At 36.0% G+C, this 20,913-nt stretch overlaps 1 protein-coding gene across 3 annotated transcripts in view; it reads left to right on the top strand.

Annotated features, from left to right (window-relative positions):
* The window catches only part of TBCK (TBC1 domain containing kinase), a 107,719-nt gene that overhangs the window by 81,421 nt on the left and 5,385 nt on the right, over positions 1-20,913 (top strand). For all 3 annotated transcript variants that reach the window (XM_085325640.1, XM_085325641.1, XM_085325642.1), the window contains 2 exons: positions 11,338-11,513; positions 15,209-15,368. In XM_085325640.1, the coding sequence (XP_085181766.1) occupies positions 11,338-11,513; positions 15,209-15,368 (336 nt within the window). The remainder of the gene's footprint in view (positions 1-11,337; positions 11,514-15,208; positions 15,369-20,913) is intronic.

Genomic DNA, 20,913 nt, shown 5'->3' with positions numbered 1-20,913 from the left:
CTATTAATTTAGGGCTGTTTATTTTTTTAGGGCTATTCGTATTAAAAAATATGAATGTATTTTATTATATTTTGGGACTTTTTTTGATAGAAGATAAGGCAGTAAATAAATTGCCAGAGTATTAAAAAACAATAAATACACTGACTTAGTAAATAACTGATTCTGAATGTTTRTTGATGAATCTCCAATGAGTGTTGTGGCTGTTTTTAAGTTGTAATCTAAATAGCAATTTTTTTAATTGACATAGTGGGGCAGGTTTAGCTCAGYTGGTTAGAGCATGGTGCTGCAAATGCCAAGGTCGCGGGTTCAATCCCTGTACGGGCTGTGCTGAGGGCTGGACTAGATGATCTCCAGAGGTCCCTTCCAACCTYACCATTCTATGATTCTATGATAAACTGACTGTAACACATGCTGTGTTCCTTCTCAGCTGAATAGAATGCTGTTCTTTCTCAGTAGAGTTAAAGGAGTATGTTTATAATAATCTAAATGTTACTTAGTTCAAACTTCAAGCGTTTGTTAGGCTGACCACTTAGATCACATTTAAGGACTGTAAACTATTTTGCGTAGACTCAGTACTTGAGTCTCCTCGAGATGCGTTTGCTTGCTGTGAGCGTAGATGGGGGCGGTTGGAGCATTCTCTGTAGCAGCCTTAGGCTCAGGTTCTGGAGTCGCTGGTTGTCCAAGCAGTTCTTCCTCGCGCGGCTTTGCGACTATTCCCGCTTTGAAGTTGAAAGGTTACCTGACCTATTTGACCTCTAGGCATTGGAGTTCCACGAATGATTAACAAACATGCTTTTTTCCGCCTTTCTACCTGTAAACTTTTAAAAACAAAGATCTAGCGAGTTATTTCTCTGTAGTTTGTGGGACTGATCATCTTTGATTCTGGAATTTTGGGAATTATTTTTTAAGCTCATATTTCAGGCTTGATAGACATTGATAATTAAATGTTAGAGGTTTCGTGTTTCTTTTTTKCTTCAATTTTTGGTATGTTACTGGGGAGAAAAAAAATAAAATCACAAGCAATAGCCACTTTGTGGTAGAATAATGATTATGGAAGCTATTCTCACCAACATCTAAGGTGCACAGTTATTGGAAGAATGAATTGTTTGTAAGAGGAAGAAAGGATCAGGCCCATAATAAAGTACTAAACRTAATATAGATCAGTCAAGTATGTTACAGCTGTCAGATTTGGATTTGAGATGACTTTGTTTTTCCTTTCTTCTCCCAATCTTGGCCTCCATTCAGTGTAGCCTGTTGAAAGGCATTGTCTGAAATATTTACTGTAACACTGATAATCTGTGGTTAGTCCTTGCCAACAAAAATATTTAGAGATTGAAATGAAAAACTGCCAGTATTTTATCTGCCTATCTCTGCTCAATACTCGACTGCAGCTGACAGTTCGAATCTGAGCTCTGCAAAGTGACACAGTGGTTTTTGCCCGTTTTTTTTTTTTTTTTTTTTTTTTTGCTGACTTTAAACCAGCAAACCTGAGTCTTCTACAGTCAACTGTTGCCCTCTCAACCATTTTGACAGCTGTGCCCGAGAATGACCTACTGAGAAGCACACAGGCTTTTTTTTTTCCCTTTGACTTCGTTGATGCGACTTTTCCTCGCTGATTATCAGTGGATGATTTCTATGCTACATGAACTGGTATGGTTCCATTCTTCAAAATTTGGTGTTGCGTGAAAGCTTCTTTCCACAAGTTCAGCTAGAGCACAGCCTTATAGTAAAAGTAGATTTTGGCAAGAAGGGAATCTTTACTTTGTCTCGCTGAAGATTTCTGTAGATTTATGTGCTTTTTCAACTCTCTTACTGAGTTGTCTTGGACTGCCAGTTGTAAAATCAGCTTTTACATGAAGTCTTCTATGGCTTCAGCTTCAAAAATAGCCAGATAGCTAATGACTTTTCTATTCCTGTTTTCTGTAGTACTAGATTTGTTTCTTTAAGATTTGAAATATTCTTCAATAAAGATGAAACTTAAAAACAAAAAAGAACAAAACCCTGAAACTCCTCTTTTTTTTTGAATTGAGAATAACTTCTCAAACTCTGCCTTGTGAACTTACTTTGAACTTATATCCCTTTTGGATGTATTTCCTGTTTAAAATACAGATAAATTTCACAGTAGGACTAAATTATTTTCAAATACTTCCTTTCTTTTTGTGCAGGTCCTATGCAKAGGTAATATTGGGAAACAGTTGACTTAGTGTTTTAATAATTTCAGTGGTAATTATTTTTTGAGTTGCTGGGGATGTGATGTATTGTAAAGTTAACATAGACCTATGAACAATGGAGGGGAGCAGAATTTTAAGCTGTAATTGCACTGAATTGCAATATCTATCTGAAGACACGGTTTTCACTTCATTTGTTTTCGCTTTTCAGCATTGACCCTGGTTCTCTTTCAAACACAAGACTAGTGGAAATAGATCTTTCTGGCGACCAATATAAATACTTCGTGTCGTTTCCTAGGTGACAGTTTTATTTCWTACTTCACTAAATAATCTATATTTTATCATRAAGATAGTGGCCTGTGTCTTAAAAAAAGGAAAGTGAAATGGCAGCGCTGGGCCCATGTGATTTTACTTTAGGAGAGAAGTAATTCTTAGAATAAACCTATTGGGTGTGCTAAAAATATACTTTAAGATGAGCATGATTCTTGAAAGCTTAATGCCTTGTTCTGCTTCTGATAAGCACAATTAGATACTGCAGAGAGAAATGATCCTCTTGAGACTGCATTTTTTTCTGTGCTTGTAGTATTAGAAGGCAATGCAGTTTGGCAGAAAATTTTGAAGTTAAGTTTTGGAGGAGAGATGAATTTAAGGATCTCAGGAGTTTTTCACACCCAAGTACATGCAGATGCAAAGCATAGTTGTCTCCTGCCCATCACAGCAAAACTAGTTCTACTATGCAATAACATTGTGTATGCAGTATATCGCTGCTGAGAAAGTTATGCCTGTAGAGCATGCTGCTGTGTAACAGTGCAATTGTCAAAGAGTAATAAAAATGAATTTTCAGGACATGGCAAGGAGGTGTATTTTGTGGGAGATTGTATATTTATTTCTATCAAAGGTGGAGGGTTTTGCTGGGTTGATTTGGATTTTTCTCCYCTACTCTCTAGGGCTCTGCCCTGGCTCATTTTTTGCGCTCGCTCTCTGTGTCACTCGCTCGCTCTCTGTGTCTCTTCTTGGATCCCTGCCTTAGGCTAACCTTGAACCTAGGATTCCATCACATCGTTCTCTTAAAGCACCTCAGAGTAGACTGAGTGCTTTGTTTTTTCTCAGTTGAGTCAGTTTGCTGTGTTGTTATGACCTAACTATATTAGCAAGTGCCTTGAGAGGATTAAAAAGGTTTTCCTGAACACAGTTCTTTTTCATGGTTCTGTTGCTCCATCCTTGCAGTTGATAGATCAGTATGATTTCAGTATGTATTGATTAGATCAAATGAATTGGTAATTTGTATCAAAATGAATTATGTTTTTCTGACATTTTTTGACAGGAATCTCAGYATTTATGGATTTCTGTTGGTAACTAAGAGCAGTTGGGGTAAATTTGGCTGGTGGCCTATGTTAACCTGTCCACATCATCTTAAGATGGCAGATGAGAAAAAGAAAATAAAAAGAAAATAAAAAAAACCTGTGCCGAATGGGCTCAGTGACTAACTTTTGAAGCCTTAGTGTTGAAATCAACACACRTTCTTTCTTTTAATTRTGCTGTCTCGCATAGATCAGTTTCTGCAAATGTGAATGAACGCATTTAAGCTGATGTGTGTAGGTAACACACATATCACCACTCCTCTTAATAGTCACTAACAAAGGTAGAATCTGAACAGTGTGCTTTGGTCTTCAGTAGGTACCATGGTGGTAAATAACTGAAAATATCCCAGAGCTCTGCTGACTTTAACGCTCATTCAGCAAATAGGAATTGTGGATAAATAGCAGCTATAGTTGAATTCTAAAACATGATTTTTTTCATCTATAATTACCAATGCCAAGTGAGTTGCATGATCACATCGTGAGGGAGAGAGGAATTACTCTTCCTCTTGTAGTTTGAGATGGGATTTTTTTTTTTTTTCAGTACAGGGGAATCTCTGACATTTTATATTCTTAAGTTTCCCTATTTCTCTTTTCATTTTTTGTTTGCAAAGTAAAATAATATAATTTCCTGTCAAGCTCAAAGGAACTTGTATTCAAAAGGAACAGTATCTGTCAAGAGGGAAAAACAGGCGCCCATGGAAGATTGTTGTGAGATTGTTCTTGCTGCTTTTGTTTCCAGTTTCATTTCATATTAACCCATCTCGTGGGTGTTTTCAGGCACAACTAGATTATGGCTTAACTTTATAATTTAAAGTGTTTTCCTGCAGYGGTGAGAAGTGTTTACTCCTTTTATCAAATCAAAGGTGATAGCTAATGAGACTTTGCTGTGTGCCTGCCTAAGTGCGTGCAAACAATAACCCTCCCCCTCTGTTCTGCTGACTCAGCTTATTCACCCAGTATGTTAGTACAGGGAGAAAAACAGATTTTCTTAATAAGAGCTACTTAGACAAGCACAATTCCCTCACATTTTGTAGACTGCAAAGGGACCAGGCTGTGAGCTGGGTCATTGTGCTTCCTAAAAAAAMCCCTGGGTTGCAGGATCCTACCAGTTAGGTTGGCCATAGAGCAAAAACCCTGCCATCTATTCCACTGGAAGCACACGTCGTGGGATTTTTGTCTCTGACCCTTTGTGGTGCTGCATCTTGTTACTGGAGAGGACATCAGGGTGCTGGAAGTGCAACAGGCAAGATGTGTGGGAGGCAGAAGCTCTCGGGGTGGGGGGCAGTCAGGATGATGGAGGGGTAGAAAAGCACAGCTTGCACWCCCAGAAGTAGGACAGGCTTGAGAAATAGGAAGTACAGGGAGATGGGGAGGGTGGAGAAAATAGTGTTTCAGTGTCTTGACTTGGAAATAAGAGAGGCAGAGTGTGATAGGGGAGGAATGAGTATGAAGCATTAAGYATGAATTTGGCGATGAGCTTGTGGATAGAGAACCATAACTGCCAACCACCTGAAAAAATCTGGAAAACAGATCCTAAAATCTGGAAATTTGGCTGTTTTTCCTTTATAAGTTGTCTTGATTGAATATATAAAATTTTTTTTTCCTAATATTCAGATTTTTTTTAATGATTTCTTACTGATGGATATTTTATCATTGTTCTATCAAGCATTTTTTTCTGGGGGAGAGGTTCAGTGGGACAGGACACCTTTTTTCTTTTTATTCATTTATCATTAAAAAACTCCCCTTCTTCTGCAGGCCCCTTTCTGGCACTAACAGTGGATTTAAGCATTGTTATTTCTCAGTTGGTACATGACTAAAGCACTTTTTGMTATCAGGGCATCAGAATTCAAGGGAACAATGGGAGTCAGTATGTTTGTTTAAAACAAAAAACAAAAAAATCCACCAAAAATAAACATATAAAAGAGAATGTTCCTAGGAGATTAAGTGTTGCTGTCATCTACTTAATTATAAAGAATACAAATAAAAACATTTGCAGGGAAAATACTAAGTGGAAGCATACTTGTCATGATTGGTTTCAGTGCATAAAATCCTTTTAGAAGATGCAACTAAAGTCCACAACATTCTTACTGGATCTTGGTTTTGGATACTTCCTGAAAACTAGCTTTGCCTGTGGTAAAAACTACTTTTTGATTAAAAACAGGATAGTAGTGCCATAGTCTGACTGGCCGGATGCCTAAAAATTTGTTCCAAAGGGTGCTATTTTGCTGTCTGTCCTTTCTCATTTTTGTATCTGTTTTCATCTGACTACTATGTTTTGGTTTATATAAAATAGGGCTGCTCTATGCAAATGTATTTACCGTATGACCCTGAGTATTGCATTTAGGTGGAAGTCACTATGAAAATACATTAGCTTTTTTTCAGTTTTGTTATGTAAAGTGAAAAGAGGCACAAACAACCGTCTCTTTACTGCAGACTAATGTGACCCTTGATTCAGAGTTACACCTGTTTGTGGTGGTTTTGTGAATCTGCTTTTGTCTATTTTTCTGTTTGATAAATTCTTTAGAAATGTTTTTCTTCTAAGCTTGTATTAGAATCTTACTGTCTTCTTATTCCTAGATGTACTTGCATGCATTGATTTCAGAAACAGAACATTATGCTCCAAAATATGGAAGGACGTCTTCAGTGAAACATATTTCTTTATGAAGGACTTTGAAACTTTGAAAAGATTATTTTACTTGGACTCTAGATTTTAATTATATTGACKTTCAGACTGAATTTTCTTCTATATTAAATTTGTTGTAATAAGTAATGCCATCTTCAAAGAGAAAAGGGGGGAATCTTGCTTCTACTGAGATAAAAGCAATCCTTTTCATGGATAGAAAGTTGCTTTATAGCTCATTCACTTATCAGATGGGATTGTTAAGTTCAGGTCCAGCAGAACTAGAGATACTTAAATATTTTCTCAAAAATGTGTATTTTCATGTAATAGCCAGGGTGAAATGCCTCTAAGATTATAGCCTAATGGAAARATAGATAGGAGCTATGATTGTGCCAACCACATGTTCTGGAGTGCTTTAATCTTTCTGAAGCTCAGCTTCTAATTTGAGAATGCTTAAGCAGCTTTAATTCTTAATATTAAAAAAATTAAAATCCTAATGCCTATTTCTTTTTGCTGAGAGCAATAAATGCATATGGCTTAGCAATTCCCAGGTCTATTTAAAAATTCATGGAGTGAGAAGAATAAGTACCTTTAAAGTGAAAAATTTAGGGTGTTTGGCAGGGAAACTTGTGGGAGGTGACTAGATCTCAAACTTCAGTGTTAATACTCCTTTTTCCTATACCATAGTGCCAAATAACAGCCTTTCTTGCTGAACAACTTATTTTAGACAAGTCACCTGTAAGAACATATTTCCCTTGAAGATATGTCAAAATAAGTCTGTTTCCTTTGCTTCAGTGTGACTAGAAATGCATGTTGTAAGACCTTGAAAAAACAAATAAAAAAGAACAAGCAACTCAAACAGGAAGCTCGATACCTTAGCAAGTGAGAGTGAATAGGTGTGTGTCAGTATGTAAGTGTGTGTTTATGATAATTCTTACTTTTTACTGAGCAATGATGTATAAAGTTCATCTCTGTATATGGACATAGGTCTCAACTTCAATACTGTACTCAATGTGCAGTTTCTTACAGTAGCTGTGAAACCATGCTACTATGAGAACATTGACCAAACTATTGGAGTAATACAGAAGTCTGTGACTGAGTTTTCAACTGCTCACTGTCCCAGTGCTTCAAGCAGAGATCTTTTATCTTTTTAAAGGAAAAGTAACARGTTTTTTTTCTTTGGTTGGTTGGTGGTTCTTAAAAATTATGTACTATGTCTACCTTGGAAAAGACACTTCATTTTTTTCCTATAGATATCCTGGCTTTTTGGAACATGTCATCTTTGTACCTTYCTGTAGCAGTAAGCGTTACTGAGCATGGAAATTCTGTTTGTGGGATAAGTCTTACATTCCCTTCCATGTGTAAATCAAATTAAAAAGAACTGCAGCTACCGAATTCAGCAGGTTACTTAAACAAGCATCCTGACTTGAAGTTAATGGGACTATCTGCAACTTGAATTTAGATGTGATCAAAATCCCAGTTAGACACTGTGCATAGTCACAATTTATTAAATATTTGTAAATAGTTGCTAAGAMATTATCAGTGACCATAAACTTTTTCTGAGGAGGCAGCTAATCTTACTCAAAAGGATTTGTTCTAAAATGCTTCCTTTGCCACTGTTTCTTCTGATTCTTCCTAACTGGAAAGCAATGTCTAACAATGTTATGGGAAGGCCTAAACAGAGATTTAAGCCAGCAGTCGGGATTAATGTTAAGCCTTCTGTCTAAAACGTCATCCTGCCTGTCTTACCTCTTGTCTTAGACCTTTGGCCAGGCTAAAGAGAAGAGGGTAACTGCTGAGGTGGTAGGTAACAGGTGGGGTTCTGTTGTGCAGAAGAGTAGGAAAGATGATTTGGGCACTTCAGAGGCTGTAATGGCCTCAGGAGCTCTCTGAACCTAGTTCAGAGCCAAACTATAGATTTAGGTGGAAGGATGCTGGTGTGTAAAGGAGGTGTGAGTAGGCGTGGGCAGAAGGATTGGCAACTTGGTGTTAACCATGTTTAGCTTGACCTGACAGATTGGTATTTTTTTAGAGAATTCCTATGAGAAAACTTCTGACATGGAATATGATTGTAATCAGATACACCAGGTAAATGTAGTTAGGAGAAATGATTTTATAAGTGCATGCATGTATTTCACTTTACAGTTTGAAGGAAAAAAATTACTCTGATAAAACTGTTATTAAAAGATGGAATTGGTTCAGCAGTTCTATTTCCTAGAAGTCTGTCRAGGAGCTGTAGGCCATAGCTTTATTTAAAGCCTGTATTCAGATATTGTGTCATTATATGTACCATACAGATAGAGCTAGACATGCTAGGTCAGAAACATGGGAAATTATAGCAAAGGTGGTTGTGAAATTCACAATTGAATATGTTTATCCTTATTTTCAACCCAGTTAATGGGGGGAAAAAAAGAAAAAGTACAAATATTCTGGTTATTAAACGTTATTCATAGGACAGATGGTCTCTCTGTGTGGAACACTTCTTGTGGCTTTATACTTTATAGATAAGGAAAATGCTTTTATAGGAATACAGGTGAATTTCGACTTTTTTGGTTTTTACTGTGGCAAATGAGGACTACCAGACTTCAGACTTCCCTCTTAAACTTTTATTCTTTCCTGAGGTRTTTGTCATGTAGTCTGAATTAGACAAGAATCATGTAAGTAAAAGTGGAAAGTTGTATAATCAGAGTACATCACAACATAAATATTTCTGAAGATGACCTAGTTCAGGTCATATCAGCCATCTGCGCTGACATATTGTACGTTTATAATGCCTGACTTTGCTACCTGAATGTTTGTTGTTATTTGTAATCRTCTGACCCTGCTTCAAGATTTGAGCTTTTGCTGCAGCAGACTTGTTTCGCTTCCCTACTGTGTCCCTCACAGGTGCTCTCTGGAGGAAGGTGTAGTGAAGTCTGCTAGTGCTGTCATGAAAAAAATGAAGCTGTCCTGGCTAAATGTGTATTCATGTGATCACTACTCTTTCTACTTCATTAGCTTTCTTGGATATTGAAAACTATTATGTGATGCCCCAGGTGGTGGGCTACTGAATCCATAGATCTGAAGTTTGTCAGAAGACTTTGACTTTTCTTTCTTCTCCTCCCCTTTTATCCAAGTAATTTCCTTGGACTCCTTAGGAATCCACCTACTCAACTGGGAGGTGTCTTTGGGCAGCAAGGGGCRGATGGATGTGTCCTCAATCACACTGTTGCTTTTACAGAAGCAGGGTTGGGTCTGTTTTATGGAAACCCACAATAAGAGTCTATTCTATTGAAAAATAGTGTATTATCTAGAAACTCAAGCATCTTTCTGATTATAATGTATTATGACATCTATTATTCTCAACTCAAGAGGAAATTATGTGCTGAGACTAGCAATTTTCGAGTTCTTGYGTTTTAAATACTGTAGCACACAACAGAAAAGCCAGTTTCATGGATTAATGTATTCCTTGAAGCACAATAGACTCTTGTCTGCAATTTTCACTGCTTTTTGATATCCCGCTTCATAGCRAAGGTATTTATAACTGCATAGCAGCTGGTTAGGAAGTCTTTTTCTGGGATGTATCTTGGGAAATATCTCAGAGTTAAATCTCACTTCTCTGTGCTCCCTAGCATTTTCATGGCATTCCTCTCTAAACTTGAAATATTCCACAGAATAAATGGGAAATTCATATAGTTTAGAAACTGAAACAAACACTAGAGCTGGCAGCAATCAGTTGAGCTAGTACTAAGTAGTGCCTCAGTGTGCTTCAGTGTTTTACTGTGTTCTCTTGAAACTTTTTGTAGCCTTTAAACATGGTGTTTTGAACCAATAGGATTGTGRTAAACCAAAACTAGGTAAGAGAGGCAATATTTTTTCAAAACATGAAACTTACTACTGTGGCACTTCTACTAAAGTCCTCTGGTTTTAACTGTGCTCTATATRTTCATTCTCACAAGTAATACACTCTAACGATAGCTCCATTTGGGACTGGGTTTTTCCTCCACTTTCTAATGTCCATCTGTGTATGCTTGTGCTTTTATCTTCTGAACAACTGCAGAGCACACAAGGAAATCTCCATGAGGAAATGGTTAGTTATTAATGTAGATCTTTTTTTCCCAAAAATAAGAGATCAAAATAGTCTGAAGATTTTTCAGAAAATGCTCTCTGTATCAAATCTCAGCAGTTGTTTGTTTATGTTTCCTGGCAAGCTAGAAAAGCTCACTAGAAAGAGCTGTAGACTCTTGCCTCTSTTGTAGAAAGTTGCCTCTGTTTGACCTCCTGCACAATAGCAGTGCAATGGTTGCACRAAATAAACCAGTCCTATTGTAAGATGATTGAGCTCTGTAAGTGCATCTCTGATGTATGTAACTGTTGGGGCAAGTGGAGTTCCATAGTGTTTTTCTGCATATGTAACTAATCTGTTAACTGTCTATCTGCTTGATTAAAGAATAACAAAAATAAGCTACTTTAAACTGTATTTTTTTCATATTGAGTCATGGCACCATCCAAAAAAAAAAAGTGTTCTTGCTGCAGGAGATTGTATATAAGCATAATTTTTTAACTCCTTAACACCATGCTATGTGCTGATGTGTTTTTAAATATATAGTACATGAATGTTTTTGTAATGAAGCACTTTCAAAGCTTAATTGCCATGATATGAGGACCTTCTTATGCAGATACATTTCTGGAAGTTCCACCATGGCAGCTGAGAGGGTAAAATCTTACGTTTGCTTATGTGATAATTGGAGAAGTGACTGTAGAAATTGCTTAACATTTAGATATTTGAATAGATTTTGCTACCCCAGTGTCTAAAGATAAAAACCTGGGGCCTGCTCCAGATATTTTTGTCTATTGCATATAAAGGATCTGAGTTAACCCTCTTGAACCTGCTGGAGGTTTGCCTATTCRTCATGTTTTTTCTTGGTAACTTGGGTTGAACTGGCTCAAGCTAGTTTTTCTAAATGACGGTGTAGTTGTAATAATACTCAAGAGTCTCAGGAGTGTAAAATAGCCTCTGAAGGAAGGTGGAAAAACTGCTTCAAACACTGTGGAATTACTTCTTGGTGACCATAACATATCCTTTCTGTTGCAGTTTAGAGATTTGTTTGTGACAGCAATTATGAAAATAGAGATTTTTTTTTCACAAAATGTATTTCTTATGTCACTAAATAGTTCTGTCATCTTTAATATTAATTCTCTTTTAAAGTCTAGGGATTCTATCAAGCTGGATGACCTGAAGGCAGAGGTGTCACCACGAATTTCAGCAGAAGATTTGATTGACTTGTGTGAGCTGACAGGACCAAGTCATTCCAAAACACCTGTAAAGAAAACAAAATCTAGCAAACCAAAGCTGCTGGTGGTGGACATTCGTAACAGTGAAGAGTATCCTTCAAAAGTGCAATTCATACCAAATCATGCTTGTAACAATTACTTCTTCTTTATCTGGGAACAGTGTGATATTAGAATAGGAAATAATAGGAAAGGGACAGGTAAGGCACARATTTTAGTCATGGAAGGTCCTGGTTTATACAGAATAGGACAAACACTGTACTTTTACTTCCAYGCTTTAAGCTGTGGTTCTAGTGAAATCACTTTGTACCTGTAATACATGGGTGCTTTAATGCTTCTTTTTTATAACAACTGTTATCAGCAAACCTTCCTTACTTAATGTGACCAGTCTTTTGGAAGTGTAAGTGGAAGAGAAGTGAAAAAGGGTTGATAGTTCATGTGTTTTGACAGTCCCTTAGTGAAAAGTCAATTCCTGTTGAGTGCTGCCTTGCTACTGTCAGGTAACGTAGCCTTGTGGCTGCCCTAATTTGTCCTCTAGTTTGCTTACATTCAGAAGAGCTCTAAACATATCTTGAATCTCTCTCTTTATGATCTTTATCTACACCTTAATCTTTCATTTATTCATTTTCAGGTATGTAGTGCTTTGGTTGTGGAGGCTATTATGTTTTTTTGTTTTTTTTTTTTGTTTTTTTTTTTTGTTTTGTTTTTTTGAAGCAGCGTAATTAGGGGTTGGGTTGTTTGTTGGAAGGGGAGTTCCTTCTTATAGATGTGCTTTACAAGGATTAAATATCTTCATCAGCATCCATCTAAAAGTAGGAACAATAACAAAATTTTATTAGATGCAACACTTAACATTTTAGGGAATATATTTATTACTGTTTTATATGATTTTTAAGTGCTGCTTCTTTCATAATAGTAAAGCTGATGTAAATTGTTGCCTTTGAGGGAGGCACTTACTCTTAACTTACCAGATGATAAGATGATAAGCTGTAATTCTTACGAAGCTGAGTCCAGAGTCTCACGCTARCAATGATACTCCACAGACAAATAAGGAAGGAAGTATCATGAGATTTAGTTAACCTTCTACTCAAAAAAAAAGGAGAATCATTCCTGTTACATACATTGGACTTGATTTTAAAGACCTCCTCTGATAGAGATCCCACAGGCTCCTCTCAGTAAAATGTCTTTACTCTTAGAGGGGAAAAAAAATCTTAATGTTTAACTTGCTAGTGCTAACTTACTGCATGTGGATGAGAACAGAAGTGTAAATTCTGAACAGTGAAGTGAATGCCCAGGATTTCTAGGTTTTCCATACTTTCTTAAAAGGAATGTAGGACTAGTAGTGATGCTCTCACACTGATTAAATTGTTGCCCTTTAACAGTGAATCAGGGCTAAATATTTGACCTAAAGTATATAGTAGAAGTTTAAATAAGTATTCTTAACCTCCTATTTTTCATCATTTTGTAGTTTGTTGAAACACTATTTTAAAGGTAATTGTATATCCAGAAAAATAGTGCCGTGAGTATACTTTTCTATTAAATATTTAACAATACTTACGACAAGTCATTTAACAATGACTTATGACAAGCAGAATGGTAAATACGATTTTTACTATGTAAACAGAAGTAAATGTATTGTTCATGTTGTGAACTAAATTATATAACTGGAGGATTCTGAATTAAAACAGATATTTTCAAGTAGTTATAATGTTACTATATGCCAAACTTGAACTTACAGTGTGATTTGCTGTCTAAATAATGTTGTCAACATAGTGCTTTTTTTTGTTTTGCTTGCATGTATTAATTTCATGCAAGGTTTCCAATTAAGCAAAGATTCATGTGTCTGAATAGTTTGACTCTTCATTGTCTGGACTTTAATGGCTTTATTTCTCCTGGAATTATACTGTTGAAAATGTGGTCCTCTTTACTCAGAAAGCAGTTCTGTCTAAGCCTTATTTCATTAAGAATGTTAACAGAAATACTGGCAATGTTCCATTCCAGTTATGAAAGTTATAGCTAAGTACTCTATGGTCTCAAAGTCTATAGCACAAAATCTTTGCCTTTTTGTTGTCTTAGTACTGGAAAGGTTAAGATGGTCGCTTAAGATTAATGAGAATACGAATGACAAGAAATACAGTCTGACTCTATSTAGTTGGATATTAGTGGTGTTAGTATAAGTAAATGTATTTTTTCTTTTGGAAAGGATTATGTCAAAGTGCTCTGAGCAGTTAAGCATCCTCAGTGGTATGAGCATGATCAGCTAAGTTTATTCAAAGCATTATTCTGTCTAAATTCATTCATTCATTTCAAAACTTCCCRTGGTTAGTAGCAATGAGAATGATGCAATTATAAATCAGAGGAGTTGAGGGCTGGTGCAGATTAGTGAAGGAGGAAGTGTCATAAATTTCCCCTTCAAAATAGAACCAAGCTAACTACATTAATGAAAGGTATGTGATCATCCTTTTTCTTTCAAATGCTTGTTTTTCCCACTGTGTAATAATAATCATGAAACTGAAAGTGTTACACTAATCACAAGAAATGAATGCTAGTATTAACATAAGTTGGTTAAATTTTACCTCCATTTAAGGAGCTCCCTTTAAATTAAATCCCAGAATCTAATAACTTTCTACAAGTACGTTAAAAAAGAATGACTGGATATATATAACATTGTATTTATTTTTGCGACAGTTTGCTGTTTTCCATCTCCTCAAAGCTATTAGTGTTTATTGTTGGGGAAGAGAAGTGTTTCTGTATTATTGTGTATATAGTCTATAGAAGTAGTTTAGAGAGATTTTTTTTTTTTAATCATGACAATTCAAATTCAGAAAAAGGTAGTAGTGGTCCAACTTAATTCATATTGAAGAGATTTCATACAATTTTCATATTCAGTATTTGGTCATAAAAATCTCATTGAAAGATACCGTTTAAGAACAAAGCACAACTAACCATATCTCAAGAGTTCCTGGCGTGCATATGTTAGCTTTTTGCAGTATGATGACTGCTATGCTCTCACTGTTAGTGTAGCTCCAGATAGACATGCATGATGCTCTTTCATCTGAGGATATGAGTGCATCTATGTTGTATATACATATATATACATATATGTTATATGTGTGTGTGTATATATATATAATTCCCATCTACTTTTGGTTCACATTGCAAGTATGTGAGTTTCATTCCCTTTGCATTAAACTCCTGTGCAACAGATACCCCAGCATTCAGTTCCTGGGAGACAGACTAGGATTTGATTGAAGTAAACTCCCCAGAAATACTTATGGGGGGGGGGGGTTGAGTCTTCAGCTCCAACTGTTTTGTTTTACACATCTGTGCCTGTTGTGCCAGGTTACATCCCTTTTAAAACCAACAGATCTTCATTCTGTTGTTTTTATCTACATAGTGTCAGAAGATGCTTTCTCCATATGTGCTGAGGTTTGTCAAAATCCATTAGCACAAGAGACTAGCACTGCTATATCAGCCAGGAGGAAGAGCAGACTTCTGAAAAGGAGATTGTTTTGATTTTATGTGCTTTCTGCTGTAAATAGTGAGGAGAAAAGAAAATAGAGACCAAGCTCACCAGATTGTTTGAACTCAAACTATAGTGTTAAAAAAAAAAAAAAAAAATCCCTAGAATGTAGAAAGTTCCATCATCTTTCCTCGAAGTGGGTTTCAGGCTTAGTTGTCAGTATTGCAGTAATGTTTAGGGATGGTATTCTGACTCGGCTACCCATTATAGCTGTGTGTATACTCCAAATGTCTGTGCTTTTCAGATGCCCTTAACAGTCCTTAAGCTTTAACCGTGGCCACATTTCTGGCAGCATCAACATTCCATTTGGTTCTGCATTTACTGCAGAAGGGGATCTCGTCCAGTGCCCAGCTACTGCCATGCTCCAGAGCTTTAAAGGAAGAGTCGTGGTGATTGTAGGAAATGCAGCGAAGAACACAGCTACTGTAAGTCTGTTGCTATAACGTATACATTTATATTTGCACATACATCACAGATACTGAATTGTGAAGGATACTTCATATGTTAGTAGCATACAAAGACTTTGGCAATCACTACAGGAATTAAAAAAAAACCTACTTCCCTTCAAGTGTTCAAGATCTGAGAAAATTCACCTTTTAAAATAAAATTATTTAACATGGCTTTTTTCAACCTCAAAATACTTAGTGTGTGTTGTGAAAGTGACGTCAGCACTTCTAATGTGCTTAAGTACGTCTAGCCAGATCTAGTTTTCAAAAATGGCATGGATTTTATATTTACTCTCTGTAGCATTATGAAGTATATACAAGGTAAGTAGGGAAGAAGCAGGTCTGTTATGAAGTAAAAAGAAAAGATACRGTTCATATCTCTCCTGCTAAGAAACAGTGTACTGCCTCGTTTTTTAGAATCATTTAGCTCATCTAACTGCACTCAGACTTGCCTCTGTTTTCRTAAGTAAATGCTCTATGGTGTTGTAAACTACTAGAATAACGAGTAGAAGCATTTCTTTTTTCATTCTTCGTCTGAGGTGAAGGGAAGCTGGTGAAGGGCTGTGGACMATTATAAGATCTTCATGTGACAGCTAATAGAAGCATCTGGTTGATAGATGTGTTTAGTTTATACATATAGGGAATTTTAAGTAGTATGACATTTTCATTAACCCATGTTTCGTCTTTTAGAAAATTAACTTCTGATATGTCATGTCATTTAGACAACAGAAATGATGGCACAGAACAGACTGCGCAGCCATCTCAAATAGTTTCAGTGAGTGAATATCTTAAGTTTGTGCATCAGCTTTGGGTAGGCCTGTTATAAGTATTTCAGTATGAAATCAATCAGTGTGAATAATCGAAGTAGCTCACTAAATGCTGAATACATAAATCCCTCCTGAAAGGAACAAATGCAAAATACTTAAATGCTAAGTGCCAAATGGGGATGATTTAGTGGCCACTTTAAGCGTTTGATGGGGGGGGGGTTATGCACCAGCTTTCAACAATTGCATTTTAAATCACTGAACATCCTAATTTGTCTCAGTAAGAGCTTTACCATCACTAACCTGGGAATGGAGAAAGGGAAGAGAAAATGCCTTAGTATTCGCTAATGAGTGTCTTCATGGGAGACGTCCCTCAGGTTAGCAAGTCGTTTTCCAGGAACTGTCTTTCAGGACCAGTCAGAGATGTTGTATCTGAAACAAAGGAACAATATATGGATTATGTCTAAAACAGAAGAAACAACCTAAAACAAGTTTCCATTGGAAGGATGGGATAAGGGCTTTACAGTATGGGCTGTGCGTTACACCACAGCTAAGTGGTTTTCTCCCTCAGCACTGTGACACTTTATGCAAATCCARATTTGTCTTAGCTTTTACTGCCATCTTGTAAATCTTCACAGTACATGAAACGTTAATTTACTAAACTTAAAGCTTACAGTGTACTTAGTAGATCCAAACATTTCAGCCACCTAAGAGGGTGCTGCCATATCCTCAAGCTCAGCCTTTCTGCAGCTGAGTGAAACAATGTTTTCTGGGTTTACTTGTTATTGTCAACACTATAGCTTTTCATTAAAAAAAAAAAAAAAAAAAAGACAGAGAGAGATGCTTTGCCTGTTGGTTTGTTTTACAGTTCTTGAAAGCCGTACTGAAAAGTACAGAGTTTTAAATAGCAACAAAACGTATGATCGACCAGTCTGGCCAGAAATTAATTGAATACTGGAGCCTAAATACTGGTAGGAGTCACCATCTCTATCACACCCTTACGGTATGGACAAAACCGACCTTYGTCTCACTGTGTTGATAAAGTTTAGCGCTCCTTTCTTTTGTGGTTTGTTTTGCAAGGCAACTTCAGTTTTACTTTGTATGGCTGTATGGAACTGCCTATAGATATTCATGAACTTAACMAATCCAAAAATTAGAAGCTTAGGGCTTGACAAAAACAATAGCTATTACTTTTTAAATTTCACTAAGCAACCTAGTTACATGAAAAATTGCAAAAGAGAATATGTAGAAACAAAAACAATTTTGTGCAAAGAAATGTTATAAGATACTCCATTTAAAATGTATCTTTTCTAAACAGAGATACATGCTTCCAACTGAAAAGGAATTAGCAACAAATACTTCCTTTCACAAAGCAGAACTTTTCAGAAGTGTTGGCCAATATTTACTCAAATAAAAATATAGAAAAGATTGGTGCCTTTAGATGTTTTTTTATTTTTAATTTATGCAGGACTGAGGGAGGGAAGTGTGAAAAATGCTGCTTGATTTATGTGGCCATTTGCATTTGGGAGGTTGAACATTTCARTTAGATTTTGCATTAGTAACCTGCTTTGCATCATTTAAAAAAATAAAAGAGGGGAAGGAGCAAGCAAAGTTGAATGTGCTGAACAGATTTGTAGAGAGAAGCTTTTTTCCCCCTCTTCAAACTTCTTAAAATTGGAAATAAAACACTGTCTAGAACTTCATGGGCAAGAGAGAGGCGGGGGAAAAAAGAACAAAAACTCAGTAAAATCCTGTTCCAGCAGGAGGCAAAGGAAGCCAGCAGTGCCACAGACTTTAGTATTGCTCTGGCTCTAAGTGAACACTTCCTTAGGACAGAATTTAAACAAGGTAATAATCCTACTTGTTAAGCCATATAATTTACTCACCATGAAAGTTAAATTAATAGATTTGCTGATGTATGAGTGCCTTACTGAATATGCCATTAGCAGCATAATGGTATTGCAAAGGAGAATTTGTACTTGGCATCATGTGGTGGTGCCTGGCTCTCACTTGTGTTCTGCAATATATTCCTTACTTTAGCCTGGTTCTAATTTTGTTCTACTCTTTTGTCTCCTAGGGGATTCTGGGCATTTGTTACCAGAGCAAATACTTGTGTCTGAAAACAGCAGGAAACAGTTACATAAAAAGCATTATGTTGGAGTTAATCAGATTCTATTCTGATCTTTAACTTCTAAATTAAGTGRCAGCACCTCTCAAGTGAATTAAAATTCCCTTTCCCACATCCACGGATAGATAAGGAACATTTAAATTATAGCATGGGCAGTTGAGTGTATATTATAGTCAGATAGACAGAGAATGGCCAAGTGCAATTTCTTTTTTGTTTAATACCAAATAGCGTTTCAGTGCTCATTAAACTCTRCATCTTTTGATTTCATTCATTTTCAAAGTGTGAGACATAGTGAGTGCAAAGATAGATCATAATTGTGCATATTTAGCAAGGGGTTTGGTTTGGGTTTTTTGGAAGGGTGAGATTTCTTCATTTTCCCTTCCCTAAGCAGCTTTAAGGTGCTAAGCTGCATCTGTTTCCAGTTCCAGCTTTTTGTCTGTATTACTGCAGTGTTGACTGAAATTAGAACAGGAGAAATAACTTAGCTCATATTAAATCATGCTCCAGCAATTGGTTTTGACAATGATACACTTAGTTTGAGTGGTGTGGCTTGCAAGAAACCTGCTATCTTTTCATTTTCCCTAGTTATTTAATATACAAGTAATTTTATTTTCAGTTAAATACTATAGCAGAGTTAAAGTACACAGTACATTTTATTTTTGCTTTGGAAAAMCAGATAACTCTGGGAATGGCACAATTTCAGTTTGGTGAGAAGGTTCATAAAGTGTAAGTCAAAGTTTAAAAGACCACCTCTCTTTATAGCAATGTAGTAAATTCAAAATAGTAATGTGCTTACTTCTGATGTTGCTTTTTTTAAAATCTAGATGAGTTATTGTTGATGTAAATCCATTGTCTAGACCATTTCTGCAAATTACTGAGGCAGAGTACTAATTTTGTCTGTCACAAAGCAGCTAATATATAGAATATATAAATTATCTCCAAAGCAAAGACAAGCAATTGAGGTTTTCCATGAGATATTTTTGACCCTTTTCCAGGCAAGTAGAAGAGGGCATGTTCAACATTCTTTTTGTGTAACATATTGCTAGCCGGAAAAATGTTTTTTTTCCATATGAAAACAACATTTTCTGTAAATGTAGGTGCTAATTCATTGACACAGTCTGTTTTTGCTAAAAAATGTGGGATAAAGAGAAAAAACAGCAAGCAGCTGACTTACAAAATACCATTCTGTTGGGTTTGGTTTTGTTTTGTTTTTCTGTGTGATTTAACTGTGAAAGAGGAGTGAAAATGCTGTTTAAAAAAAATCTGGAGAATGTAAAACTGAAGTCACTTCTCCATCCATTCGTCATCACATTTTTAAAAGCTTAAAAAGTTTTTTCAGTGGAATGCATGTTCAAAGCAACATTTAAGTAATGCACAGCTCCCTGTGTTTGTATTCTTGTTCCCAATTCTCTTGATCCACTATCAAAATATTGATAATGGTCCTTATTTTGTGAAGGCTGAGATTTTAAAGGACACATAGGTAAGAGTGTCCTGTTCCCACAGAATTTGTATGATTTTGTTGCCAGATTCTGTAGACTTTATAAAAAATCTTTCCCAGAGAAGCTAATGTTGTATTTTTTGTTACAAGCTTGTCTTAACTAATGGATACAGATGAAGTTTTGTCTGAAGGTTTGATTTTGCATAGAATGCTAAAGGGCAGATTTGCTCATGTTTCTAAAGAGAAACACATTTAGAAGGGCCTAGTGAAACTCCAGAGAAAGGAAAGGGAAATGAGGGAACTAACTTCTGTTGAGAGCTGACTGCTGCAGGAGGGAACGTGTGCTATATGAAGGGTCCAAGGACTTGGGTCCTAGAGTGCAAGAGGAAACAGGTCAAAGCTGGCAGTGTCAACATGCCCTCAGTAATAGTTCAGAGCTGATGGTTTCTGAGAGGTCAGCTGTCAGCTTCCCAACTGGCAGTCTTGTATGGTTATGGAAAGGGCCTCCAATTTGGATAACGTTAGTTAAAAAAAAAAAAAAAAAAAAGTGCAAAGCTATGGAAGGGCTACTGAGCATTTCTTCGAACATTTTTCAGTCTGTAGACAATTTTATGAAAAAGCTAAAACTATCCTAAAGATAAAATGGAAAAAAAGGGAGCAAAATTATTTCAGATACTTTTGGGGAGGGAGGAAGGGATGGGAGGAAGATGGAATGTTTAAGAAACTTGCTTTCTTCTTTATACTCAAGTCAACTGTATTATGTTTCTTTTTAAAAATATATTTCTGATCATTAACTTTTTTTTTATTTTTTATAAAAAAAAAAAAAAAATTTTTCAACTGTATTATGTTTCTTTTTAAAAATATATTTCTGATCATTAACTTTTTTTTTATTTTCTGTTCTATCAAAAGTAAAATAGGTTTGCACTCTGCATTTTTATTTCAGAAATCAGTTCAGCAGTACTGAGTGCATTGAATGTGTTTTGGTCAGTGTAAATTAGTTGTGGTGCAAGAGCCAAATCTCTACAATTAAAATTACATTTTTTCCAGTACTTGCTTTCAACTATTGTTTTTTTTTTTTTTTTTTTAATTAATACTACATTTTTAAGGAAATGAAAAATGGAAGTGATAAGTTGTCAGGAAAATCTGAGTGTTCACTCATACTTTGTTCTCAGTAAAATGTATTCTGAACACAGC

This window comes from Rhea americana, unplaced genomic scaffold, assembly GCF_003343005.1.
Source record: "Rhea americana isolate MKP2758 unplaced genomic scaffold, rheAme1 scaffold_99, whole genome shotgun sequence".
NCBI lineage: Eukaryota > Metazoa > Chordata > Aves > Rheiformes > Rheidae > Rhea > Rhea americana.
The sequence above is the reverse complement of the archived record's forward strand: the minus strand, read 5'-3'. Positions and strand labels throughout refer to the sequence as shown.